General features: G+C 38.2%; 2 protein-coding genes across 6 annotated transcripts in view; both read right to left on the bottom strand.

Moving 5' to 3' along the window:
* Nucleotides 1-7845: 7845 nt before the first annotated feature.
* LOC120569371 lies at nucleotides 7846-13963 on the bottom strand. 2 transcript variants are annotated; one of them, XM_039817243.1, is made up of 5 exons: nucleotides 13282-13963; nucleotides 12002-12718; nucleotides 9901-11268; nucleotides 9744-9799; nucleotides 7846-8291 (listed from the first exon to the last, which is right to left on the bottom strand). In XM_039817243.1, exons 1-5 carry the CDS (start codon nucleotides 13325-13327, stop codon nucleotides 8052-8054), a joined length of 2427 nt encoding a protein of 808 aa, XP_039673177.1. In that variant the 5' UTR covers nucleotides 13328-13963; the 3' UTR covers nucleotides 7846-8051. The 2 variants fall into 2 exon arrangements, with proteins under 2 accessions (XP_039673177.1, XP_039673178.1); XM_039817244.1 differs by having other exon boundaries at nucleotides 9901-11265.
* Nucleotides 13964-15496: 1533 nt separating this feature from the next.
* agpat3 (1-acylglycerol-3-phosphate O-acyltransferase 3) overlaps nucleotides 15497-21392 on the bottom strand; it is a 29938-nt gene continuing 24042 nt past the window's right edge. For all 4 annotated transcript variants that reach the window (XM_039818837.1, XM_039818840.1, XM_039818838.1 and 1 more), the window contains exons 8-10: nucleotides 19077-19152; nucleotides 18652-18850; nucleotides 15497-18465 (exon numbers count right to left, since the gene is read on the bottom strand). In XM_039818837.1, the coding sequence (XP_039674771.1) occupies nucleotides 18374-18465; nucleotides 18652-18850; nucleotides 19077-19152 (367 nt within the window). In that variant the 3' untranslated portion in view covers nucleotides 15497-18373. The remainder of the gene's footprint in view (nucleotides 18466-18651; nucleotides 18851-19076; nucleotides 19153-21392) is intronic.

The raw sequence follows: 21392 nt of genomic DNA, 5'->3' as shown, positions 1-21392 counted from the left end.
CTGTTAGACCTCATTCACTGGTATACTTAGTAATAAACAATTTATAAACTTAGCACAAAAAGTAAGGAAATTTGTGTTTGGTAGATTATTTCTCTGTGGTAACAATGCTTTTTGCCAATAAATCTTACACCGTTGGAAAGCCTGTTTAGTTCCCTTTCAAATGGTGCCCCATTTGTAAGAAACATACATTTGTGGGATGAGCAGCAGTGCTGAGTATGTGGGTTGTGCCCATGAAAAGATTTGCCAAATCTTCTCTGCCAATGCCAAACAGCTTATTCTGCCATTGAGTCGTTTGGTGTTTGGTGGATTGAATGATTGGAGTTTGAAGAAACAAGACATATTGGCAATTGAACAATTTCTTCATTTCACAAACAGGAGCCTCAGTAGCGTGTGGAAGAACCATACACAGCCAAAACAGCCTGGCACCTCCTCCTTATGCTGGTAACCAGCCTGGTCACACACTGCTGTGGGATGGCATCCCATTCTTCAACCAGCATTTGTCGCAAGTCAGCCAACGTGGTTGTGTTGGTCACTCTGGCACGAACAGCACGCCCAAGCTTATCCCACAAGTGTTCAATGGGGTTGAGGTCAGGTCTGCTGGTTGAAAAATGGGATGTCTGTCTTCTCTGTCCTTGTGATGACGGCAGCCATAATTCCACTCAAATTCCACTTAAATGAGCCAGCTTTTTTTTGTCTATTTCTACACCTATGATCAAATACAAGACAAGGTCTGAGCTTTTATTATCCTTATAACATTTTAACTAGGAAATGCATTTCCTGCAGAAAATACTTGTGAATGCTGAAAAACTAAATTGATAAAGCTAAACTGGATTGCTGACATAATTGCATAAGAAGAAGGTGAAGTAGTGAGAATCATTCAAAAAGTGGGAATGGTTTTAATTAGTATGAATTTTATTGAAATGTTGAATGATACCAGTAATGTATCAAACAAAACTTGAATATTTTAAGATTTTTTTGAAAAGCTGTCAGTACACTGATATGCTCGAAAAGAGTGATAAAAGTCATAGTATAGTATTTAGAAAAAAGTGATAAAAAAGTCATAGTATAGTTTGTTATTAACAGATATAGAATAGTATGTAGAAAAAAGGTCATAATATAGCATATCGAAAAAAGTTATAAAAAAGTCATAGTATAGTATATCGAAAAAAGTGCTAAAAAAGTTTTAGCATAGTATGCCGAAAAGAGTGCTAAAAGAGTCATAGTATAGCATGTCGAAAAAAGTCTTATTGTAGTATGTCGAAAAAAGTGCTAGAAAAGTCATGGTATAGTATGTCGAAAAAAGTAGTATCGTAGTATGTGGAAAAAAGTCATAAATAAGTCATAGTATAGCATGTCGAAAAAATTCGTATTGTAGTATGTCGAAAAAAGTGCTAAAAAAGCCATAGAATAGTATGTCATTAACAGACATAGGATAGTATGTTGAAAAAAGTCGTATTGTAGTATGTCGAAAAGAGTCACGAAATAGTTATAGTATAGTATGTCGAAGAGTGCTAAAAGAGTCATAGTATAGTGTGTGGAAAAAAGTGCTAAAAAAGTCATAGTATAATATGTTGAAAAAAACAATAAAAAAATACTATAGTATAGTATATATTAATAATAATTTACAAAATTAATAAAATAATATATTATTTTATTTATTTTGTAAATTATTATTAAAAAACAAAAAATTGTCATAGGATAGTATATATAGGATAGTAGGATAGTATATATAGGATAGTAGGATTGTATATATATATATATATATATATATATATATATATATGTATACTATCCTATGACAATTTTCTTTTTTTTTAGCACACTTTTCAACATTCTATACTTTGACTTTTATCACTTTTTTCAACATACTATACTATGTAGGTATGGGGTACTTTCCATAAAATCATCTCTAAATGCAAATCAAACCAGCTATTAGGCTAACTGAAATAAAATCATGCCAATCTCTAGGTATGGTGAAGGGTATGTGATGATGTGGGGCTATTTTAAATCCAAAGGCCAAGGGAACTTTATCAGGATGCATAGTATCCTGGACCCATGAAATAACTGGCCTTTAAAAATAAAAATCTGCCTGCCTCTATGGGAATTTAACATAGGGGTGTCTATACTTATGCCCCCTGTATTTTAAGGAAGAACATTTATTTATTTACAATACATTATTCATTCACAAAGATTTTTTTTTTTTAATTAAGGCATTAAGATCAATTTCCAAAAGATGATTTTTTTATTCCCCTTTTTAGTCAACTTTAGCATGGGTTCGTAAACTCATGAGCAGCACTGTATGTTGCTGTGTGTCATCCTTTACACTATCACAGAAAGATGAACTCTAGAACTGTCTGTGCATTTACATTTCTTGCATGGTCCTGTCCAGCTTGTAACCTTACAGTAACCATTAATATGCTTGCCAGGCTTCCTCTATGTGGTAACAATGTACAGAAGGTATACTGTGACAGCTGGAACATTGTAAAATTGTGTTACCACTGCAGTTAACAATATTGTTGCTATGTTGGGGGCCATAACTTTAGCCTTCCTTCCCTTTGGATTTATTTTGTACACTTATCTGAAAATTGTGGTTGCTATTTGGAAAAAGTCATCAGAGGTCAGGGGGAAAGTAATACAGCGTTGTCTTCTATATGTTACTTCATTTGTGATTTAGTCAATCACATCATTAAGTGATACTGCACTGAGCCAAAATCTTAAAGAGACAAATTCATTCAGGTCATTCCTCCAGTTCTAAATATTCTTGTGTATTGCCCTAAATTACCAGAAATTAGAAAATCTCAAAGTAAAACGCATTCCTGTAGAAAATTCCCCAAGTCTACAATGAGCATGTGAATATTGTGTGTTGTAAATAAACACTTTAAAAATGCGATGAATTATGTAAAAACATAAGGTGGTCCTAATCAACTTTCTACACTGCAATGAGAATCAGGCTAATTGAAAATATATCCTTAAATTCAGTTTGAATGCAATGTTTTTGATAATAGACTTTCTGGCACAGTCTGTAAAAAGAAATGTGCAGTGAGCATACAACCATTGCTTATAACGTGATTTGATCAATATGCATGCTTTGGTTTGTGTTCACATTGATGTGACTTAATTTGACCTTATCTCTTCAATACCACACAAAGGGGGAGGGGAGAAATTGACTTTTCAGCATGAGCCTGTCTCTCTCAGCTCCTACCATTGTGTCACTTTGTCTGCTGTACACCTGACTGTCTTATAGGCTATATTAGCCCTCCTACACAATCTGGACTGTGGTCATAACATCTACATCTTATAACTTATTCCCTGTTATATATTGTTATGTTAATATTTAATAATAAGCAATTGCACTGTTTAATCCCTTCACTGTTCACTTTTGCACTACCACTTGGGACTTCCTTTGACACACTGAGCTCTTCTCTCCTCTCTCTTTCCATCTGTGTGCATTCATGTCCCAGAAATACTTGTTACTAACTTAGCTCCAGGAAGCTTATTCGCCCTGCAGTTTTCCATGGATTAGGGTGGCACCGAAATCATGGTTGCAGCTGTCGCCATGGTCCTGCTCTGAGCTCTGCTATGCATTGCTACGCCCTGCTACGCCCTCCAGTGCCCTGCTACGCCCTGCTACATCCTGCTATGCCCTCCAGTGCCCTGCTACGCCCTGCTACATCCTGCTATGCCCTGCAACGCCCTGCTATGCCCTGCTATGCCCTGCTATGCCCTGCAGTGCCCTGCTACGCCCTGTAATGCCCTGCAGTGCTCTGCTATGCCATGAACTACTACAACTAATATTTCCAGTCATAGTTCCATTATCTTGATTGTGACTATAATTGCCACGGTTCATCACACCTCCAACCGGCACCGTCAGACACCGCCTACCAAGACCCTGGGTCTGTCCGAGGTTTCTCCACACCACTCAAGGTTTCTGCCTAAAAGGGAGTTTTTCCTCACCACTGTCACACTAAATGCTTGCTCTTGGGGGGAATTACTGGAGTAGTTGAGTCTTTGTAAATTACAGAGTGTGGTCTAGACCTACTCTATCTGTAAAGTGTCTTGAGATCACTCTTGTTATGATTTGATACTATAAATAAAATTGAATTGAATTGAAATAGTTCAGTAAGTATAGTAAAACTACCAATATTATATGATATTATGTTATGTGGCAATGCCTAATTAAGCTTTTTAACATTTTTTGCGAGCAATAGGGAGGCATTTAACACTCCAAAAGAGAGAAGGATGAAATCATAATTATACCATAGAATATAAATCATATAGAATATAAATATAGACTTTCAACTTCTCTGATGAATTCACAATCAGTTCATCAGAGAAGTAAGAAGAAATGTAAAGTGATTTAAATAGATTTTTCATTTTAGAGTTAAGATCCCAGTTTGATCCCTTTCTGGCGGTATGGTCAGAGGGTTAAAGCTAGTGGTTCACACTTACCTTCAACAACATGTGAGGTGTAACTGCCTTACATTGTCAGTTTACAAACATGAAGAGATCATTGAGTTAATGGGTGAAAAAGAAAACGTGATGTGGAATATTTCTCTGAAGGTGTAGATTCAACTTCAGACCTATCTCATGTTGATCTGTAACATATATTTTTAGATTTGTTAGCCAGCAAGGTTAAGTACTGAAATGTTTTCTGGCTTGTGTGTTGTTGCCTGTTTGCTTTTTGATTTGCTGTATATGTGAAAGTTCAACACGCATTGTGGGGAAGTTTCCAAATTCTTCAGAGGTGAAATAATGTGGTGGCATCAACCATGCAAACTCCTTTTAATATAGTCTATGGTAGGAAACTATATCATAAGAAACTAGTATTTACACAACTAATGTTTAAGTAGAAATCTTAAGATGCATAATGGGTAAGTAATAAAATACCATATTAAAATGATTGTTACCATCACAATTCTCCAGAGTAGAAAAACTATGATGACATGTGCAGTCAGACAACATAAAATACTCCTCCTATTTCCTACACCTGGGGTGTGTCTATACAAGACAAGAGAAAATGCAGATATATGGCCACATGTTTAATGTTTTCAAGATATTTAATGACATTATTTCTCTAAATACAGAGAATGTAGTAGCCTATGTGTTGTGGACATAGACATACTGTATATTACTTCATTGGATCAAATGACAATATAATAAACTGAACATGCCAATTACATTTTTGTCACGTAAAAATTGTATGAATCATTAGTCAATGTAAACATGTTGATAACAGCTGGGCAATTAAAAAATATATTGGTTATGCTGAAATAAACTGTGAATAAATAAATAAATCTCTTAAATAAAGAACAAGAAATGTAACAACTAGTGGATATCTGCATTACCTGGTACTTTCCACAACCACTACAATTTTGATGACAGGTTCATTCATTCATTACTTTGCATGTACATAACACACACTGGCATTTATATATTTTAAGTGGCCTTATTTTCAAGATCTCAGGCAGAATGAGAATGAGTAAGTGTTAGACAAAGTAGCTTTGCTATTTTTTTTAAACAATACAATTTCTATGGTAAGATCTTCCTTTTATTTGCTTAGAAAATACTTACACTGATGAGTATACTCTGTTAAGAATTATTAATTTAATGTGCTCTGTTAGAAATAAAATGCCATCTAGTTTTCATATTTTGGATATCACTTGCACTGTGACTATGTATATTGTATATTGTTGATATTGATATCAACTCAAACACTACTCCTTCAAAATATACAGACCCTGAGGGTACAAAAACTCCTGGAGACTGGAGGTTTTCAGTTTAAACACCTACAGACATTAGAACAAGTATACACCAGCTTGCACAATATTTCTCAGAGTGATCTAATTATTCTAAAGAAATTATAGACAAAGAAGAAATCAATTTGAGAGTTCTTGTGTTGACTATCATTCAACAAAATGCGATTGTTAGTTTATAATTAACATATTAGTTTTAAAAAATCAACAATTAATATTTTTTTGTTATTATGAATTAAATCGGAAATGAAAAGAGAGCAACTGGTTCAATCCAGTTGAAGCTGCAGTGAGGACCTTGAAAATGAATAGGGACAAAACTTTGCATCGCACCATCTTAAGCACCATAGTCTCAAAACATAATAATGCAACACAAAAATATGAATTATACAATGCCTTAAATATGTTGTATATTGCAGATAAAACAAAAAAAAGTGAAATTCCTGTCCATGCTTAATAATTGGCTATCTTGTCCAATAAGGCAAATGCTACAGTTGCCACGTTTTGTTATTTACTCTAAATTGGAGAGACTGTGAGCGCTATATGGATACACTTATCATGCCAGTACTGCAATATATTGTGAGACATTGCATTGAAGCAGCAAAAGTCCCTGTTATAATAAACTTGACAGGACATAAAAAATATAGGCTACAGTAAATCGTTAAATAATATAGGTTATAGACTCTCCAGAGGAAAGTACGTTTTTAGCCACAGGTAAATAAAGCTTTGATGCAGCTGAATGACTCATCATTAGTGGCTTTATCTAGAAAAAAAGGTGACAAAGTAGGCATGCGTAACATCTTTTATGTGTACAAAAACACAATTATGGTGTTTTTGTACACATATTGGTTTGGATAATCAATGATTATTAATAATTGAGTTTAACACTGCTGTGTCCCCTGCATAAAATTGAACACAGCACCTCACTCAATTTGGATAGCAGCCTGCCATTTACTATAACTGTGTTGGTCCCTCACAGAATGTATCTGTGAGGACAGACATATCGGCTGTTTACTAAAACATTTATGCCTAAAAACATTCATAAGGTTGCATGCCAACCTCTTGTCACTCTGAGCCACTCTCAGGCCTCACGCCTGATAGACCGGCCAGTGTGAGTTTTTCTGCTTTTTTTGGAGCTATTTGGAGCTTAGACAGATCTTTATTATTTTTTTTATTTTTTTGCTGCACCCGACCAGACTGGTGAGCAGTAATCAAGGTGAGATAAGACTAGTGCCTGTGCCACCAACACTCTATGTATAATGTTTTTTTTTTGCTGTACAAAACCAACAAAAAAAGGAAGAAAAAAACAACATATATTCTGACGCTGGTTGTTTTGATCATTGCTACGTTTGAAGAAATGTTTTCATTGCTTTGAGTTTGAATTCCCAGGTGTATTGTTGTTGTCGCCAAAGCTGTTACCAATAGAAGGTGTAGAGGGAGAAACAGACATTGATGGGGCGTAGCTACAGCACACTGTTGCAAGAACTGTCATTCTATCAGGGTTAAACGAGACAAATGATTACAGACAAACTTCATTGTACACTTATTGTTGAAATTCATTTAATAAAAAAAAAATACACAGGTATTTTCCATGTTAAACAATATTTATATACTTCTACATACTGTTTTACAATTTGTTTACATCTCTATACATAATATATATATATAGATATATATCTATATATAGATATATATTCAGTATATATGATCTTACAAGCTGTTTTCTCTGTGTAGAAGATTAACAAAGAAACTTTATATGACCATCACTAATATATGATAAATTGATTGTTAATTCAACATGGTTGTAATTTTACTTTTAACGAACAATTACATTATGTTTGCTCATTATTAGTAATGCAATAATTTGCGTTATCTTAACAGATTGTCACACATCACAACATTTGATATATTATAGTATTTGTTAAGAATTACCAAATCACTTGTAAAGCTTTCAGAAATCGTTTGTTAAAAGACAATGAACATAATTTGGATGGCTAATATAAAGTTGTAACTGATGATTATAATACCTTGTAAATTGTTAATAAATACTTTGTAAAGAATTTATAGACATTAGATAGCTATTATCAGTGCACAAATAATCAAATGATCATCTCTTTTATAAGCATTAGTTGCAACTTCATAATAGTTATAATAATTGAGTATATAATAATTGAGAAATAACTTATAGATTCACGTTAAAATTCGCTCCCTATCCATATAGGTCTTATACGTATTATCCAGACGCTCTGCTACTAATCGTGAATTATGGCGACTCAAAAGGCATCTCATGGCTCATGAGACTCATTTGCTGTTGGCGTCTGACTCCATTTTCCCCTGCTGGGGCCTGACTCCTTGGACCAGTAAGCAGCCCAGCAGAGCCCCAGCTGATGCCCCAACAGCTGACCTGGTACTAATCCCTGTAGCCAGCCTGGAGGAAGCAGCAAGGGTCCCAGCTGCAGCTCCCAGCGCAGCTCCTCCAGCCCTCAGCCACGACGGAGTCCAGTTGGCCTCAAGTTGCCATACTTGGTTAGCAGTCACTCTCTATGGACCCAATAAGAATCACTGTATTACATAGCTAGGCTACCATTCAGCCTAACATAACATTCAGCAATATCAAGTGCACAGTATCTTACAGCTGATTAAAATATGAACTCATGTGTATGTACTGCGTTGTCTGATTGTATTCTCTCAACGTATTATCTTATGATCTCAAGAAGAATGTGTCTCCAAAACTTGGACCTGACCCGAGAAAAAATAGACCTGATCAAAAAGAACAGACAGGCCCTGATTATGAAAGTAGTGTCAACTGCACGCCTCTAGTTCATAACAAAATACTTCAACAACTAATGAATGATTCCCAGTGAAATATGCGGTGAACATTTAAGGCATGTGCTTCAAAATCTGAAACGTTTTTTTTGATACCTTTAGGCTCCCAGAAAATATATCTTTGTGATGTGCAAAGGCAGGAAACGCTCCTGAACACCCATCTTATCAATATGGTGTTATAGTGGTCAAGATTAGACTGGCTTCACAAACTAACTTCTCCAGTTCACATCAAAGCTGTAGTATGTGGAAAGCTAAAAGAAAATATGCCAGAATTTGAAGTAGAGTGAGACCTTCTCCTGCAGCTCTACCATCAGGCGAGCACAGACCTATTCATACAGTAACCTGTATGAGTCATTAATTTCATCCCGATGCTGTTAAATAGTGGTAATTCTATGATAATTACTGTCCTGTTTTCTTTTCTTTGTTGCCCTTTGAAATGACATACTATGATTATACATATACATGTTTATGTAGCTAGAGCTTTGAATCATATTATTATTCAGGCATCACTCTTCGGGCATCTCCTGGTTCGGATAGCAGCAGTAGGCGGTGCCTAGAAACAAATGACCGCTAGGCTAAAAGCCTCACACTAGCAGACCAACTCTCCAGTGTTTTCACAGCAAATGTTTGCTCCTTGGACAAAAAACGGGATTATGTTGTTACACAATTTCCTTCTTCTATGTACTGCATATGCAATAAATGCTATCTTATCTAATAGGTTAGCCTTGAATTAGCTGCAGACCTAAGACTTTGGTTACAGTTAGTAGAACCTCCACCAAAGGAACGTGTGCATGCGCAACTGCATTTAGGAACAGAACGCTCTCTCTCTCTCTCTCTCTGAAATGACATGTGATTGGCCAAAGTCTTCCGTCACGAGCTAGATTTTCTAAAGTCTGAAAACAGAGCCAAGGAGGAAGTCCAGGAGTCTAGTTTTCTCTCAGACCACTTGAATTACGATATCCTAAAATGTTTTAATGGAAATTTTGCACAACATCGCCAAAAATAAACTGCTTACCACAGCTTTGTGACATAACCATAAAGATATTTCACAGAGGTCACGTGTATTGCATTCCTCCAATAATACAGTTTTCAACCAAGATTTAATTTATCCGTTTCAGCTTATTAATTATTTTGCAAATATGTTGAAAAACAGCCATTTTCACTCACCTTTTCACGTAGCATGATGTCATTGTCCAACACGACTGGCCTTTTCTGTTCTGTCTCTGTAAGTTAAAGAAGGTAAGTGAGTAACATTTACTTAAAAAACTACATCAGACTTAGGATCTTCCCACAGGATCTGTGCTGTTGATTAGGTTGTACTCACTGGGTCTAGCAGTGTTTCCATGGTGGGTTAATGGCACCATGGACGCCCATTTTTGTTGTTTACCCAGCTCCTCCAATGACTTGAGGTCCGTCATTGTTTCCCTGTGGTGGTTACCTTTGTGAAAGTGCACCTTTTTTGTTTCATTTGCTCTATCAGTTTGTTTTTTCGGATAGTGCATCTGCATCCCTTCAATTGTGGCCTTCAACACCTTCTTTGTATCTTCATTTTCTCTCTTCAGCTGTTCAATTGTCTCTTTAAGCTCATTTGCTTCTCTTTTGTGATTCATCATCATTTGATCCAGCTCTTTGTCTTTCTTTTCACACTTTTTCTCAAAGGCTGCTGCCTCTTTCTCTTGTTCCATCACTCTTTCCTTCAGAACGTCCTTTTCTACCTCACTACTTTGCTTTGTAGCTTTAATCACGTCATCATTTTCAGCACATCTTTCACTCAGGCTTGTTATCATTTTGTCTTTCCTTATAATGACTTGTTTGCGCTGGTTGTTCTCCCTCTCAGCCTCCACTAATCTTCTGCCAATCTCTTCTTCAGCGTCTTTATTTGCTCTCTCTCCTGACTCCTTCTCCCTCGCCGCTTTCAGAGCTTCGATCTGCTCATCCTTCTCTTTAGCTGTTTTAATCATGTCCTCTAATATCCTCTCCTGCTCCTCGATTGCTTGCCGCAGCAGATCATTCGCCCTCCTTGCCTTCTTGAGCTGTCTCATTTTCTTTTGGTAAATTTGATCCAGCTTCTTGTTGCTTTCTTGGAGTTTCATAAAACTACGCAACAATTGTTCAGTGTCATTCCCCACCTCTGTTTCCTCAATCTTCGACAGCAGTTCTCTAACCTGAATGTCTCCGACCCTGTTTAAGTTATCAAAAACATGATATCTATTCCCACATTTGTCCACCAACCACTGAAGGGCAGGCCATCTCTCAATGTGCTCCTCAATGGGAGTGACTCCCAGTTTGTCTCCCCAGGTGAACAGCACGATGACTCGAGTGCACCCCCAAACTCCAAGCAAGTTCAAGTGTTCCTCCGCCTTTAACCGGTCCGTTTCAGTGAAAGACTCATCGCAGCGTACGACCACCAGGACAGCATGGGAAATGGGGGCGCACAGAGATGCGCTGTGGGTAATCTGCTGTTGTACCACCCGTGGAGTGTCCTCTGAGCAGTATCTCCCATGCCAGCCAGGAGCCTCAATCACAGTGACTTGCTTTTTGTGAACGTCACCCCGTCTCTCAGTGCACTCTGATGTTGGATGTCCAGCAGGAAATACGTCCTCGCCAAGAATGGTGTTTCCAGCCGAGCTCTTCCCAACCTGCTTTGGTCCTGTGATGAGAACTCGAAGTACTGAGATCGGAGGAGACTCTTCTGGATTAATAAACAAATGCAGGATTAAGGCAAGAATATTATCATTCATCAAGGACTCTCATGTTTGGATGCACTTTAAAAAATGACAATGACAAAGGGATCGTTTAGGACAAGGTAAGGGTACTCGAATTCTTTCAAAAGGGGAAATCTTTGTTTTAGGAAACTTTAATGATATTTGATATTACTTGGTAGAACCATAAAATTGTTGAATTTGCGAGTAGAATTCAACTTCTGCGTTACCATGTTAACTGAAACCTACAATAATTAAGGTTTTGGCCACTTGGGGGCAGCAAAAACAAGCTGTGACCCAACAACACTGACTGACACCTTTTGAATATAATGTATAACCACCTTTTAAGTTCCTGTGGAGAACTTGCATACAGTCGCCCCTTTACACATCCAGCAGATACAAAGCAACATGAGCATTTATTTCAATGTCAATATTCACTCTCTTTTAGCTCAGGTTTTGGTCTCCACCACTACAGAGAGAAACATCTAGCTATTTCTTTTTCTTTTTTTTCAGCTACTTGTTTTGTTGAAAACATTTGCCTGCTGTGGACAAAAGCTACACTGATAGCAGTGAGAGTGAAGACCAAAACAATGAGCTGGAAAACAAAAAACTGTGTAAAGCTTAGTGGAACTGCATGTGATAATTCTTTGTAGGTTCATCACTATGAGAGACCCCCTTCACATTACAGATGGTCAACATATTGATTGATTAAGTGATTCTTACCCATTAGAGATCTGAGTGTGCTTCTGCCCCTCTGCACATTCATTCGCCTCAGAATCGCCCTCTCTTCTACCTCTTTCCTTTCCATCCCGGTTATTCTGGAGACTTTCTCGTTTGTAGTCACAAAACCAACTCCTTCTGCCTTTATGTTGGCTGCAACCATTATATCAATCTTCTCCAAAAGTTCCACAACCTGAGCATCATCATCTTCTCCCCAAATGCTTGTGTCTAAAAGGTGGTATCTATGTCCACACCTCTCCAAAACTGCTCGGAGAAACCTGTGTCTTGCAGTGTAACCCTCTACAGACAATCCTTTCAGTCTCTCACATCTGGTGAATATTACTATCGTGTTTCTCCAAACTGTGTCATTAAGCAGCTCAAGAGGTCCCTCAACTGTCCACTCCCTGCCTCGGTGAGGGCTGATGGGTATGACCATGAGGAAGGCGTGAGGTCCTGGCGGGCACATGGCCATGCAGGCTGCCATGTTGTTGTTCACCAGGCCGGGCTCTCGGACAGAGTAGTGGATCCACCTTTCAGGGCTGTTGACAACAATAACTGTACGGCCATTGTCGAGAACACCCTGTCTCCTAACACACATCTTCACGTCTCTGCTGATATCAAACATTTGTCGGCCGAGGATGGTGTTTCCTGTCAAACTCTTTTCCAGCCAGTCGTGCCCCAAGAGGACAAGCCTTAGGTCCTGAAGACAGTGTTTGTCCCCTGGCGGCAGAAAAGATTATTCAGCAGCAGCACAAATATGTCATCATATCATAGTCTTGCTATAATGCATGTCTTGTAAATGTTATGCTTTTAATATGCAAAAAAAAATTTATAATTCCAATGAATTGTGAAGGAAATTGAGAGTAAGTTCTGGAACTTGGAAACATTGGTTGATAAGGATGGTACATATGCTTCAGAAAAGCTACCAAATGGACTGCGTTGAGATTATTTTGTTGTTTTCAAAGGTCAAGAATTAACTTTCAATCTCAACTTGTATATCAGCATGGATGAGAAGTCTTAAAGTATTTAAAGTACACAGAAAAACTGAAAAATGTGAACATGACAACTGGTCATTCTCCATCTGCTGAGGAGAACCATTTGATGCAATTGAAAGCTCCAGGACAGCGACAACACAGACCATGCTGGGAGATTATTTAGTCAAGTCTGCGTTCCTGTTAAAGTTGTGTAACTGTATAAACATGACTGTAAAAAAGACAAAATCCTACTTATTGTTTACTCAATAAAGTGTTAAATGTAAGAGCAAATGTAATTCAACAGCATACCTTTCCTTGTCTGTGCTCCGCAGCCCACTGGAACCCTTTCTTCCATCTTTTATTCTGTCAAATATTTTTTGAAAGGCCACACTTGCACTTTAAAGTTTGACTCAGCTTTCTGTCTGATATGTGGTCAAAGTCCAGCCAACCCAAGCAGTCAGACTATATACTGTGGAAGAAAAAGTTCAGAAGACACTCAACTTCCAAGTCTGTCTGAGTAGATTTGCCTAGACAGAGATAGACAGACAGACAGACTCGTTCTGCTACATCAAAACAAAGGTGCTTTGATTAGTTTAGATGTGTCGGAGCCAGTCTGGGCTCCAAACAAAAGGTCTCACTCAGTGGTCAAAGTATAATGCTTCCTATCAACAATACGGTAAGATAGAAAAAGGCAGACAGACCTAATTTAGGATAAAAGAGCCTTCAGAAGATAGGAAAGACTTGCTATACAATCTTTGCAATGTGGTAAAGCCTATAGATAGGGTGTCTAATAATTAAAGGGCCAGTAACTAGCCTGTGACTTTGACCTAAATTTTGTAATTATTCAGTAACCAGTTTGCAGCTTTAAGTGAGCAGTAAACGTTGTGGCTTTTACCAACTATGGTATTGTACATTAGCATTCTCCTGTATGAATTTATTGCATCATAATAACTTTGAAGTAGTAGGCTACATAGATATACATATCATCTCTCTAAGGAGAAATACCAGTTATTATCACAGTGAACAAACGTTGAAATGTGTAAGTAGCCTAACCACTATATTTAATGCCAGAGTTTAGGTTGTATAATTAACTATAATGTATGGTAATTGGAAAAAAGGTTATCCTGAACAACATACAAGCGATATACATTGCATGATATGCTGTCAAAGTTTAAACTGTTTGGTTGTTTCACGTTAAATATATTTCTGTTTTAATATGTGCACTCTCACTGCTTTGAGGTGGGCGGGGCTCAGTTGGAAAAAGCTGATGTCATACATGTCCCTGCACTAATCAGTGCCTGAGGAACATTTGACCAGTTGAAACATGTCAGTCTAATCTGATTAAACCACACCCACACAGTCCTGATAAAGCTTCTTCTTCTTTCTACTCTTAATAAATAACACCTAAGGTTCAAACTTTGACTATTTTGTGGTCATTCATAGAAAAACATATGACTTAGTACCAATTTTTAGCAGATTTAAAGAAAAAAAATCAAGATATTTACAGATATTACAGCAAGTATTGTTAAAAGCAAGAATCACACTTTAACTTCCTCAGAAAGCCTTTTTATTCAGGTTTAAATTCAGAATTAATGCCACAACTGTTGCATTGCCAGGCCATAAAAGAGTCCCTGAGTCAGAATTAACTCGATTCAGTGACTGTGCAATAGTGCACATCATGCAAAAAGTAAGTGACTACAGTAAGAAACCATGATTAATTACAAAGTTGGAAAAGTGCTTTGTAAGCATCATCTGGCACTACAGCCTTCTTAGTGTGGCTTTAATTAGAAGAGGCATTGCTGAAGGCATTTACAGCTCCCAACCTGAAAGGTTAGCTAGTGTCAGGTATAACTTTTGCAAATTATTTCGTAAACCGCACCCTGGAGGCCAGCTCAGTTTAAATCTTCTTCTGTTGTAGCTTTTCATCAGTGGTACATTTGGCTGTAGCCTGATTGCAAAGCCCATCATTTAAAAAAAATAAATAAAAAAATGGCAAAAGAATAGAAGAGCATCACTGCCATTTCTTAAAGTGAACATCATACTCATTTACATTATGTACATATTTATACAGTCTCTCAACATCCTGTCACACGTCCTGTGACTATATATCCAAAATGTCCTCAGGACATTTAATGAACAATTTGTTAATGTGTTAGTCTACTGCAAAAGAACAGCTACATACAACTACAATTTCTAAAAGGAGTGCGAAAGTCATCATTTACCTTATGTACATATTTTCAGTTTACACACTCTATACACAATGTCCCACTTCTGTGACTTTATACTGTAGCTTAATGAAATGTTGTGGATGTGAATGAAGAAGGGTGGATGTAAATGTGCCTACAAGAAAATGGTTCTGTTGATGGATGAGGAAATATGGAGGTAGGAAACTGTTGAAAGATGTTTTGTGTGGATTCAGCTACCCCTGCCCCCTGGCATCACGCTGAACTTTTATTCTTTGTATCTGAACCGCTGTGCAAACAGAGAAACTCACACAAATCCAAATAAGTCAAAAGAGTAAGAGTTGCTTTGTGATTACATCCTTTAATATTCTCAAGTGTTTAAATTGAAGAAAACATAAAAATAGCCTTAGAAAACAAAACCTGACACAAGAGGTGCAACTAACTCAATTATCTTTAAGATTTAAAAATGCCATTAAGTGGTGTCAATCTGTAAGTTTGTTATTTGTTTACATTGAGGACCTCAGAAAACACAACCACAAGTTACGGTTATATTTCTTTACTGAATAAAAAACATCCAGTGTAGAAAAGTGTCTAAACGTCTCAGCATCCTTTCTGCTTTGGAATATGAGGTTTACTGAATGACAGGAAGAGTTTGACTGCATTGGTAACTGATCAGATCTCTTGAGGTTAAAGATAACAGGCCAAGATAATAAAGCTTTTAACAAATATTAAAACAACTCTAAGTATCTTCTTGTAAAAATGTGACTTGATTACAAACAGAACTGTGACAGCAGACTTTATCAATTCTCTTTAGTGGTTATTGTTTAAACTTTAGAACAAGCTGTTTGGCAACTAACCCCAGCAACTTGCTTGCTATACCAAAGGACGTTTTTCAATTTTCAATCCTTCACTACCACAGGGACTCCGTTAGCTTCTACATTTTCACACAAAAGTTAAGCAGCACGGTCTATTAAGGCTTGCATGAATCTGTCTGGGTTGAGATAACTCTACAGAGAGATGAAGTACACACACACATTGCTGCGGAGTGAAAAATTAAAACCAACAAAATATATGATTAACGCTACATGTGGCACGGAAGGAGGGGTGGGGGTGGGGTACCCTCCATGTCTTGCTACCATTGTTTGCATTTTGGACCAGGAAACGTGGCTTTAAACACTGGAAGAGATGCACTCAAGTACTGCAGCAGCCAAAGTTTATTTCTTGCAGTTAAAAACAAACCAACTCTGAGATGACCGATTTTAACCAGTGAAATGTATGGAGCTGTGCACCTACAATGGCTAGGACATCCAGAGAAAAGCTGCCTGCACACAATGTGAAAGCAGCTTTCTTTAACTAACGACTATGTACAGGTACAAGGACGCCTTTAACAAAGTAACAACTTGCTAGCTTTCCACTTTAAAAGACAAAATAAATGTTTTTCAATTAATCATTTGCTTTGGTAATCAAACCAAACGAAAGCACACTGCCCCCTTTATGCACTGTAATGGGAGGAAGAGCACGAATATTGAAAAAACATAACGCAGACGTATAAGGGGGATAGAAGGTGGGTGCTGTTTTAAAGGGGTGGCGAATAAGCAATCCCTTGCCTGAGCTAGCTTGATTTAAGGCAAAGCTTGAAAAATCACTACTACAGTCTATATGTGGACAGAAAAATAATGTGCTAACAGCTGAGAGGCTACATGAAGACAGTTGGTGCATTGTAACTGTCAACACTGGCATCAGAGGAGGGGGAGGGAGGTGGAGTAGCTTGAACAGCTTCAGTGTTTGGACTAGGATTGCTGGTTGAATTAACATCACATTTGGGGGGGGGGGTCAGAAAGCCTTCAACCACGTTTTATAAATGAACAATAATATGCAAGCAAATTCCTATTGGTGGAAAACGAGTGAAAATAGGAATAGAAACTGGGAAAATGGCTTAAAATGTCAGGATGAATCCGTGGGTATTGGTGCTATAGGCTAAAAATGAGACCTGTAACAGGTGGTAAGTGTTCTTGATGAGGTCAGAAAGCCCTTGCTGTAGTTTAGCAGACACCAGCCTCTCCAAGCCATGTTGTTAAGGGGTCAGTTCACAAAGACCACGAGACAATATCTAGCCGTGGAGATGATGTGGGATTTATATTTTGAGATCTCTGCTCCTAACCTATTACAATAGAGGTGAACTGAATGTCATTGGTGGTGCTCAAATTATTTAAAATATTTGAGAAATTAAAGAGCAATGTCTCTTTGCAGAAAAAAAAAAAAAATGTGCCTACTACTTGGATAATCCAATGTGGCAAGTTCTCACTATTGTTTTTACAATCGACATATAGTTACTGATGAAAATTGTCATAAATTATCCAGAGCAACAGAGACATTTATTCTGGATAGCGCACTGCTGTTATGTTTTTTTTAAATGTACTTTTACAATGATTTGAGCACCATGGACAACATAGAGTGGCAGTAGAAGTGTCAGACCCATGGCACATACAAACCCAAACTATCCACGAGGCTAAATACTTTGACGTTAAATGGTAAATGTTTATTGATTTGGGTGAACTGACCCTTTACATTAAGGAAACCAGGCTGGGCCTCAAGGCACCGGTTCCCATTACAAGTCCCACTTGTGAAAGTGAAAAAAAGGAAGGGAGATGTCTTGCATGTTACAGACTGCTGTTGCAGAAACGCACTGCCCCTGGATAGTTAAGATTAAACAGATCAGATATGGACCGGCTTGTGTTCTGTTGCAAAAAGAATGAGCACGCCAACACCCCCTGATTGGCCGATGACTGACAGGAAGTGGAGGTAGGTAAAGCAGAGCAGGAAATGAGCTGACTGGCTGTCCATGTGACCTCAGACAGGTTAGAAGCTTAACCTCGGGTGTTACCGGGATTTAATTGGACTTGGATGTAGACAGTGGGTCGCTAGCTGGATTAAGAAAGATGCAGGGGAATACAGTACTGCATCTCCCCCTCCTTACGTTCTGTGTTACACCAGAGAGCTTAAACCCCAGACATTCCATGTTTTCACTCACTCTAGTGCCATTAGTATTTCTAAATCTGGTCTCTATTATATTTTCTGCAGCTGCGTCTCCTCCCTGGCCTGCCAACTGACTTAACAGTAGGAGGAGAATGGAGTTGGGTAGGGGCGAGAAACCGCAGGGTGACCGTACAGAAACGGCCGTACACGGAGGGGGTGGGGTGGGGGGGGTCTGACACACTTTAATTTTGTTTCTTGGCCTCTGGGTTGCCGTAACTGGAGCCTGTTTTCTTCACCTCGGTGACCCCTATGAGGCGGCGGATAGCTATCGAGGCTGTGAAGAGAACAAAGGAGAAAAGAAAGAGTGGGGTAAATGAGGACAGCGATTCAAACATTGAACAACACATTCTTCTCCCCCCCCCAGGTAAAGTCAAAGAACCACTATCTCCTGGTCATTCCACTAGAGGAAGAAGCAGTGTCATTTTTCATTCTAAGGGCCACTATTGCAGAGTTTACCTACCTATGATGAGGAAGATGATAAAGCCAATGATGAGGAGGGGGGAGCCACTGACGACCACGCCACATGCAAAGTTGATGAGGGGCGAAAGCAGCAGGGTGGCCCAAAACAGGAAGTTCAGCAGCGTCCATGGCCTGCGAGGTGGAGTTATTGTGGGTCCGGGGAACTTGCCTTCCTTTTTGTAGAATTCCTGTAAGGCATCCTGAGCAGGACAGGAAGAGGAATTGGTTTGCACTGTATTAACTGATCAGGTTTACCAGAGAATAGCAACCTCCCCACCCTACCATTGCCTGCCCATGTTATTTACCCAATTTATGTGCACTCGTTTCATTTCAACGGTAAAGTATTTCCTACGTTTTAGTTTTTAACAGTCTACAGACCCCCAAAAAAGTGATTAGTGACTTTAATGTCAGCTTTCCTCAGTTTACCTTCTCTTGGTAGAGCTTGTGCAGCCAGATGGCACACTCCTTCTCATCATCTGGTATATCCTCCACAGGAAACCGCCTGGTTGGAAAAGAGAGGGAAAAAAAATTGTCTTAAACTGGGAATGGACCTTAAGATTTCTTGAAACTACAAAAGATTAGACACCAACTATTTCAGCCAACATTTACAGATTATTTTACTGCGACAGTCAGAAATGAGCACATAATGAACGACTGAGAATACACAACATGACAATACACATGGATGACACGTTGTTTTTGTGTCACCAAGCAACTGCCCAAAGCCTGTAAGAACAAGAATTCAGGAACATGCAACAAAACAGAAAGGGATGTCCAAAAAACAACAATTTGACTTTCTGATCTATGCTGTAACTTGGCAAAGAAAAAATTTCAACCTTTGATGAGATTGTGGATACAGAGAAGAGGGTAATATAAATTATACACAGACAGCTGAAGGTGAGGGACTTTTTTTTAAGAACTTCAGGTACATTGACAGCTGATGAATATGATTGGCACACTACACAATTTTACCACTTTTTTCCTCAGGTATTATGATTTCTCCTGCTCACGCATGTTTTGTGGTTATGATTCAAGTTGTGAAAATTATTCTTGATGAGAAGGACGGCCAGTGACGGGATAAGAACAATACCACACACTGTTTCCAGATGATCATCAACTGATCAGAGTAGAACGGACTTAGTCCAACTAGGTCAGATAACTGGTAGTGATGCCCAAACCATAACTATAAGTGGGTCATTCAATTGTTATGTCTGTACCTGCCTTTAACAAGGGCATGATATATTTAGCCCATTAAAAAAAAAAAAGTTAATAGAAATATCAAAATCATGACCAACCAAACTAAAAAAACTACTACTATACTGTAAATACATATAAGCACTATAACCTAATAAAACAATGTATTTTAAATACATGTGTTGTTACCTACATTCAGAGTAACAAATGGGGATAGTCAACTAACACTGCATGAAAGAGTAAACCATAATATAAATGGATTTCACGATGACTCGTCCTCTCAGAGTGCAACAGAAAACATTTCATGATGATATAGTAAATAATAGTTTCTCACCACCAGGGGGCTCCCTCACCTAGAACTCTCTTCCACTGCACCAGAAATTTTCTATTTTGTGCTGAGGGATTTCTTTACACTCATGGTTATGTTTAACTGCAGTCTACTTAGACTGCTTTTATCCTATAGACCTTCAACAATTAATGTTAAAGATATCCTCAGCTAAGCCATCTACCTGTCTCTTAGACCCCATCCCAACGAGGCTACTCAAAGAAGCGTTACCCGTGGTAAACACTTCACTACTAGATATGATCAATATGTCCTTATTAACAGGTTATGTACCGCAGTCATTTAAAATAGCTGTGATAAAACCTCTTCTGAAAAAACCCACCCTAGATCCAGAGGTCTTAGCAAGCTATAGACCTATATCTAACCTTCCGTTTCTATCCAAGATCCTTGAGAAGGTGGTCGCTAATCAGTTATGTGATTTTCTACATAGCAACAGTTTATTTGATGATTTTCAATCAGGATTTAGAAAGAATCATAGCACAGAGACGGCACTGGTGAAAATTACTAACGACCTTCTAACAGCTGCAGACAAAGGACTTGTCTCCATTCTTGTTTTACTAGATCTTAGTGCTGCATTTGACACTATTGAACATACCATCCTGTTACAGAGACTGGAACACTTAGTCGGCATTAAAGGAATCGCACTAAGCTGGTTCAAGTCCTATTTCTCTGAGCGATCCCAATTTGTTAACATTAACGATAAACCCTCCAAGCACGCCAAAGTTAGCCATGGCGTTCCTCAAGGCTCAGTGCTTGGACCAATTCTATTTTCTTTATATATGCTTCCTCTAGGTAATATGATTAGGAAACACTCAATTAACTATCACTGTTACGCAGACGATACCCAATTATATCTGTCAATTAAGCCAGATGAAAGTGGTCAGTTAGCAAGACTTCAAACGTGTATTGAGGATATAAAATCCTGGATGACCCACAGTTTCCTGATGTTAAACTCAGACAAAACTGAAGTTATTGTGATAGGACCAACGCACCGAACGCGTTCGCGCAAAGATATAGCTACTCTGGATGGTATTGCCCTGGCCTCCAGCACTGCTGTCAGAACTTTGGGAGTTATTTTTGATCAGGATATATCCTTCAACGCCCACTTAAAACAAACCTCAAGAATAGCCTTTTTCCATCTTCGTAACATTGCCAAAATTAGGAATATCCTGTCTCAAAACGATGCTGAAAAACTAGTCCATGCA

This window comes from Perca fluviatilis, chromosome 12, assembly GCF_010015445.1.
Source record: "Perca fluviatilis chromosome 12, GENO_Pfluv_1.0, whole genome shotgun sequence".
NCBI classification, from domain to species: Eukaryota; Metazoa; Chordata; class Actinopteri; order Perciformes; family Percidae; genus Perca; species Perca fluviatilis.
The sequence above is the reverse complement of the archived record's forward strand: the minus strand, read 5'-3'. Positions and strand labels throughout refer to the sequence as shown.

Excerpts from the sequence above, each read along its gene's own strand:
- LOC120569371 (XM_039817243.1), bottom strand. The coding sequence starts at position 13,327 with ATGGAAGAAAGGGTTCCAGTGGGCTGCGGAGCACAGACAAGGAAAG. Across the intron at positions 11,269-12,001 it reads CACACTCAGATCTCTAATGG|AAGAGTCTCCTCCGATCTCA; the intron begins GTAAGAATCACT and ends TTATTAATCCAG. Across the intron at positions 9,800-9,900 it reads TGGAAACACTGCTAGACCCA|AGACAGAACAGAAAAGGCCA; the intron begins GTGAGTACAACC and ends TTTAACTTACAG.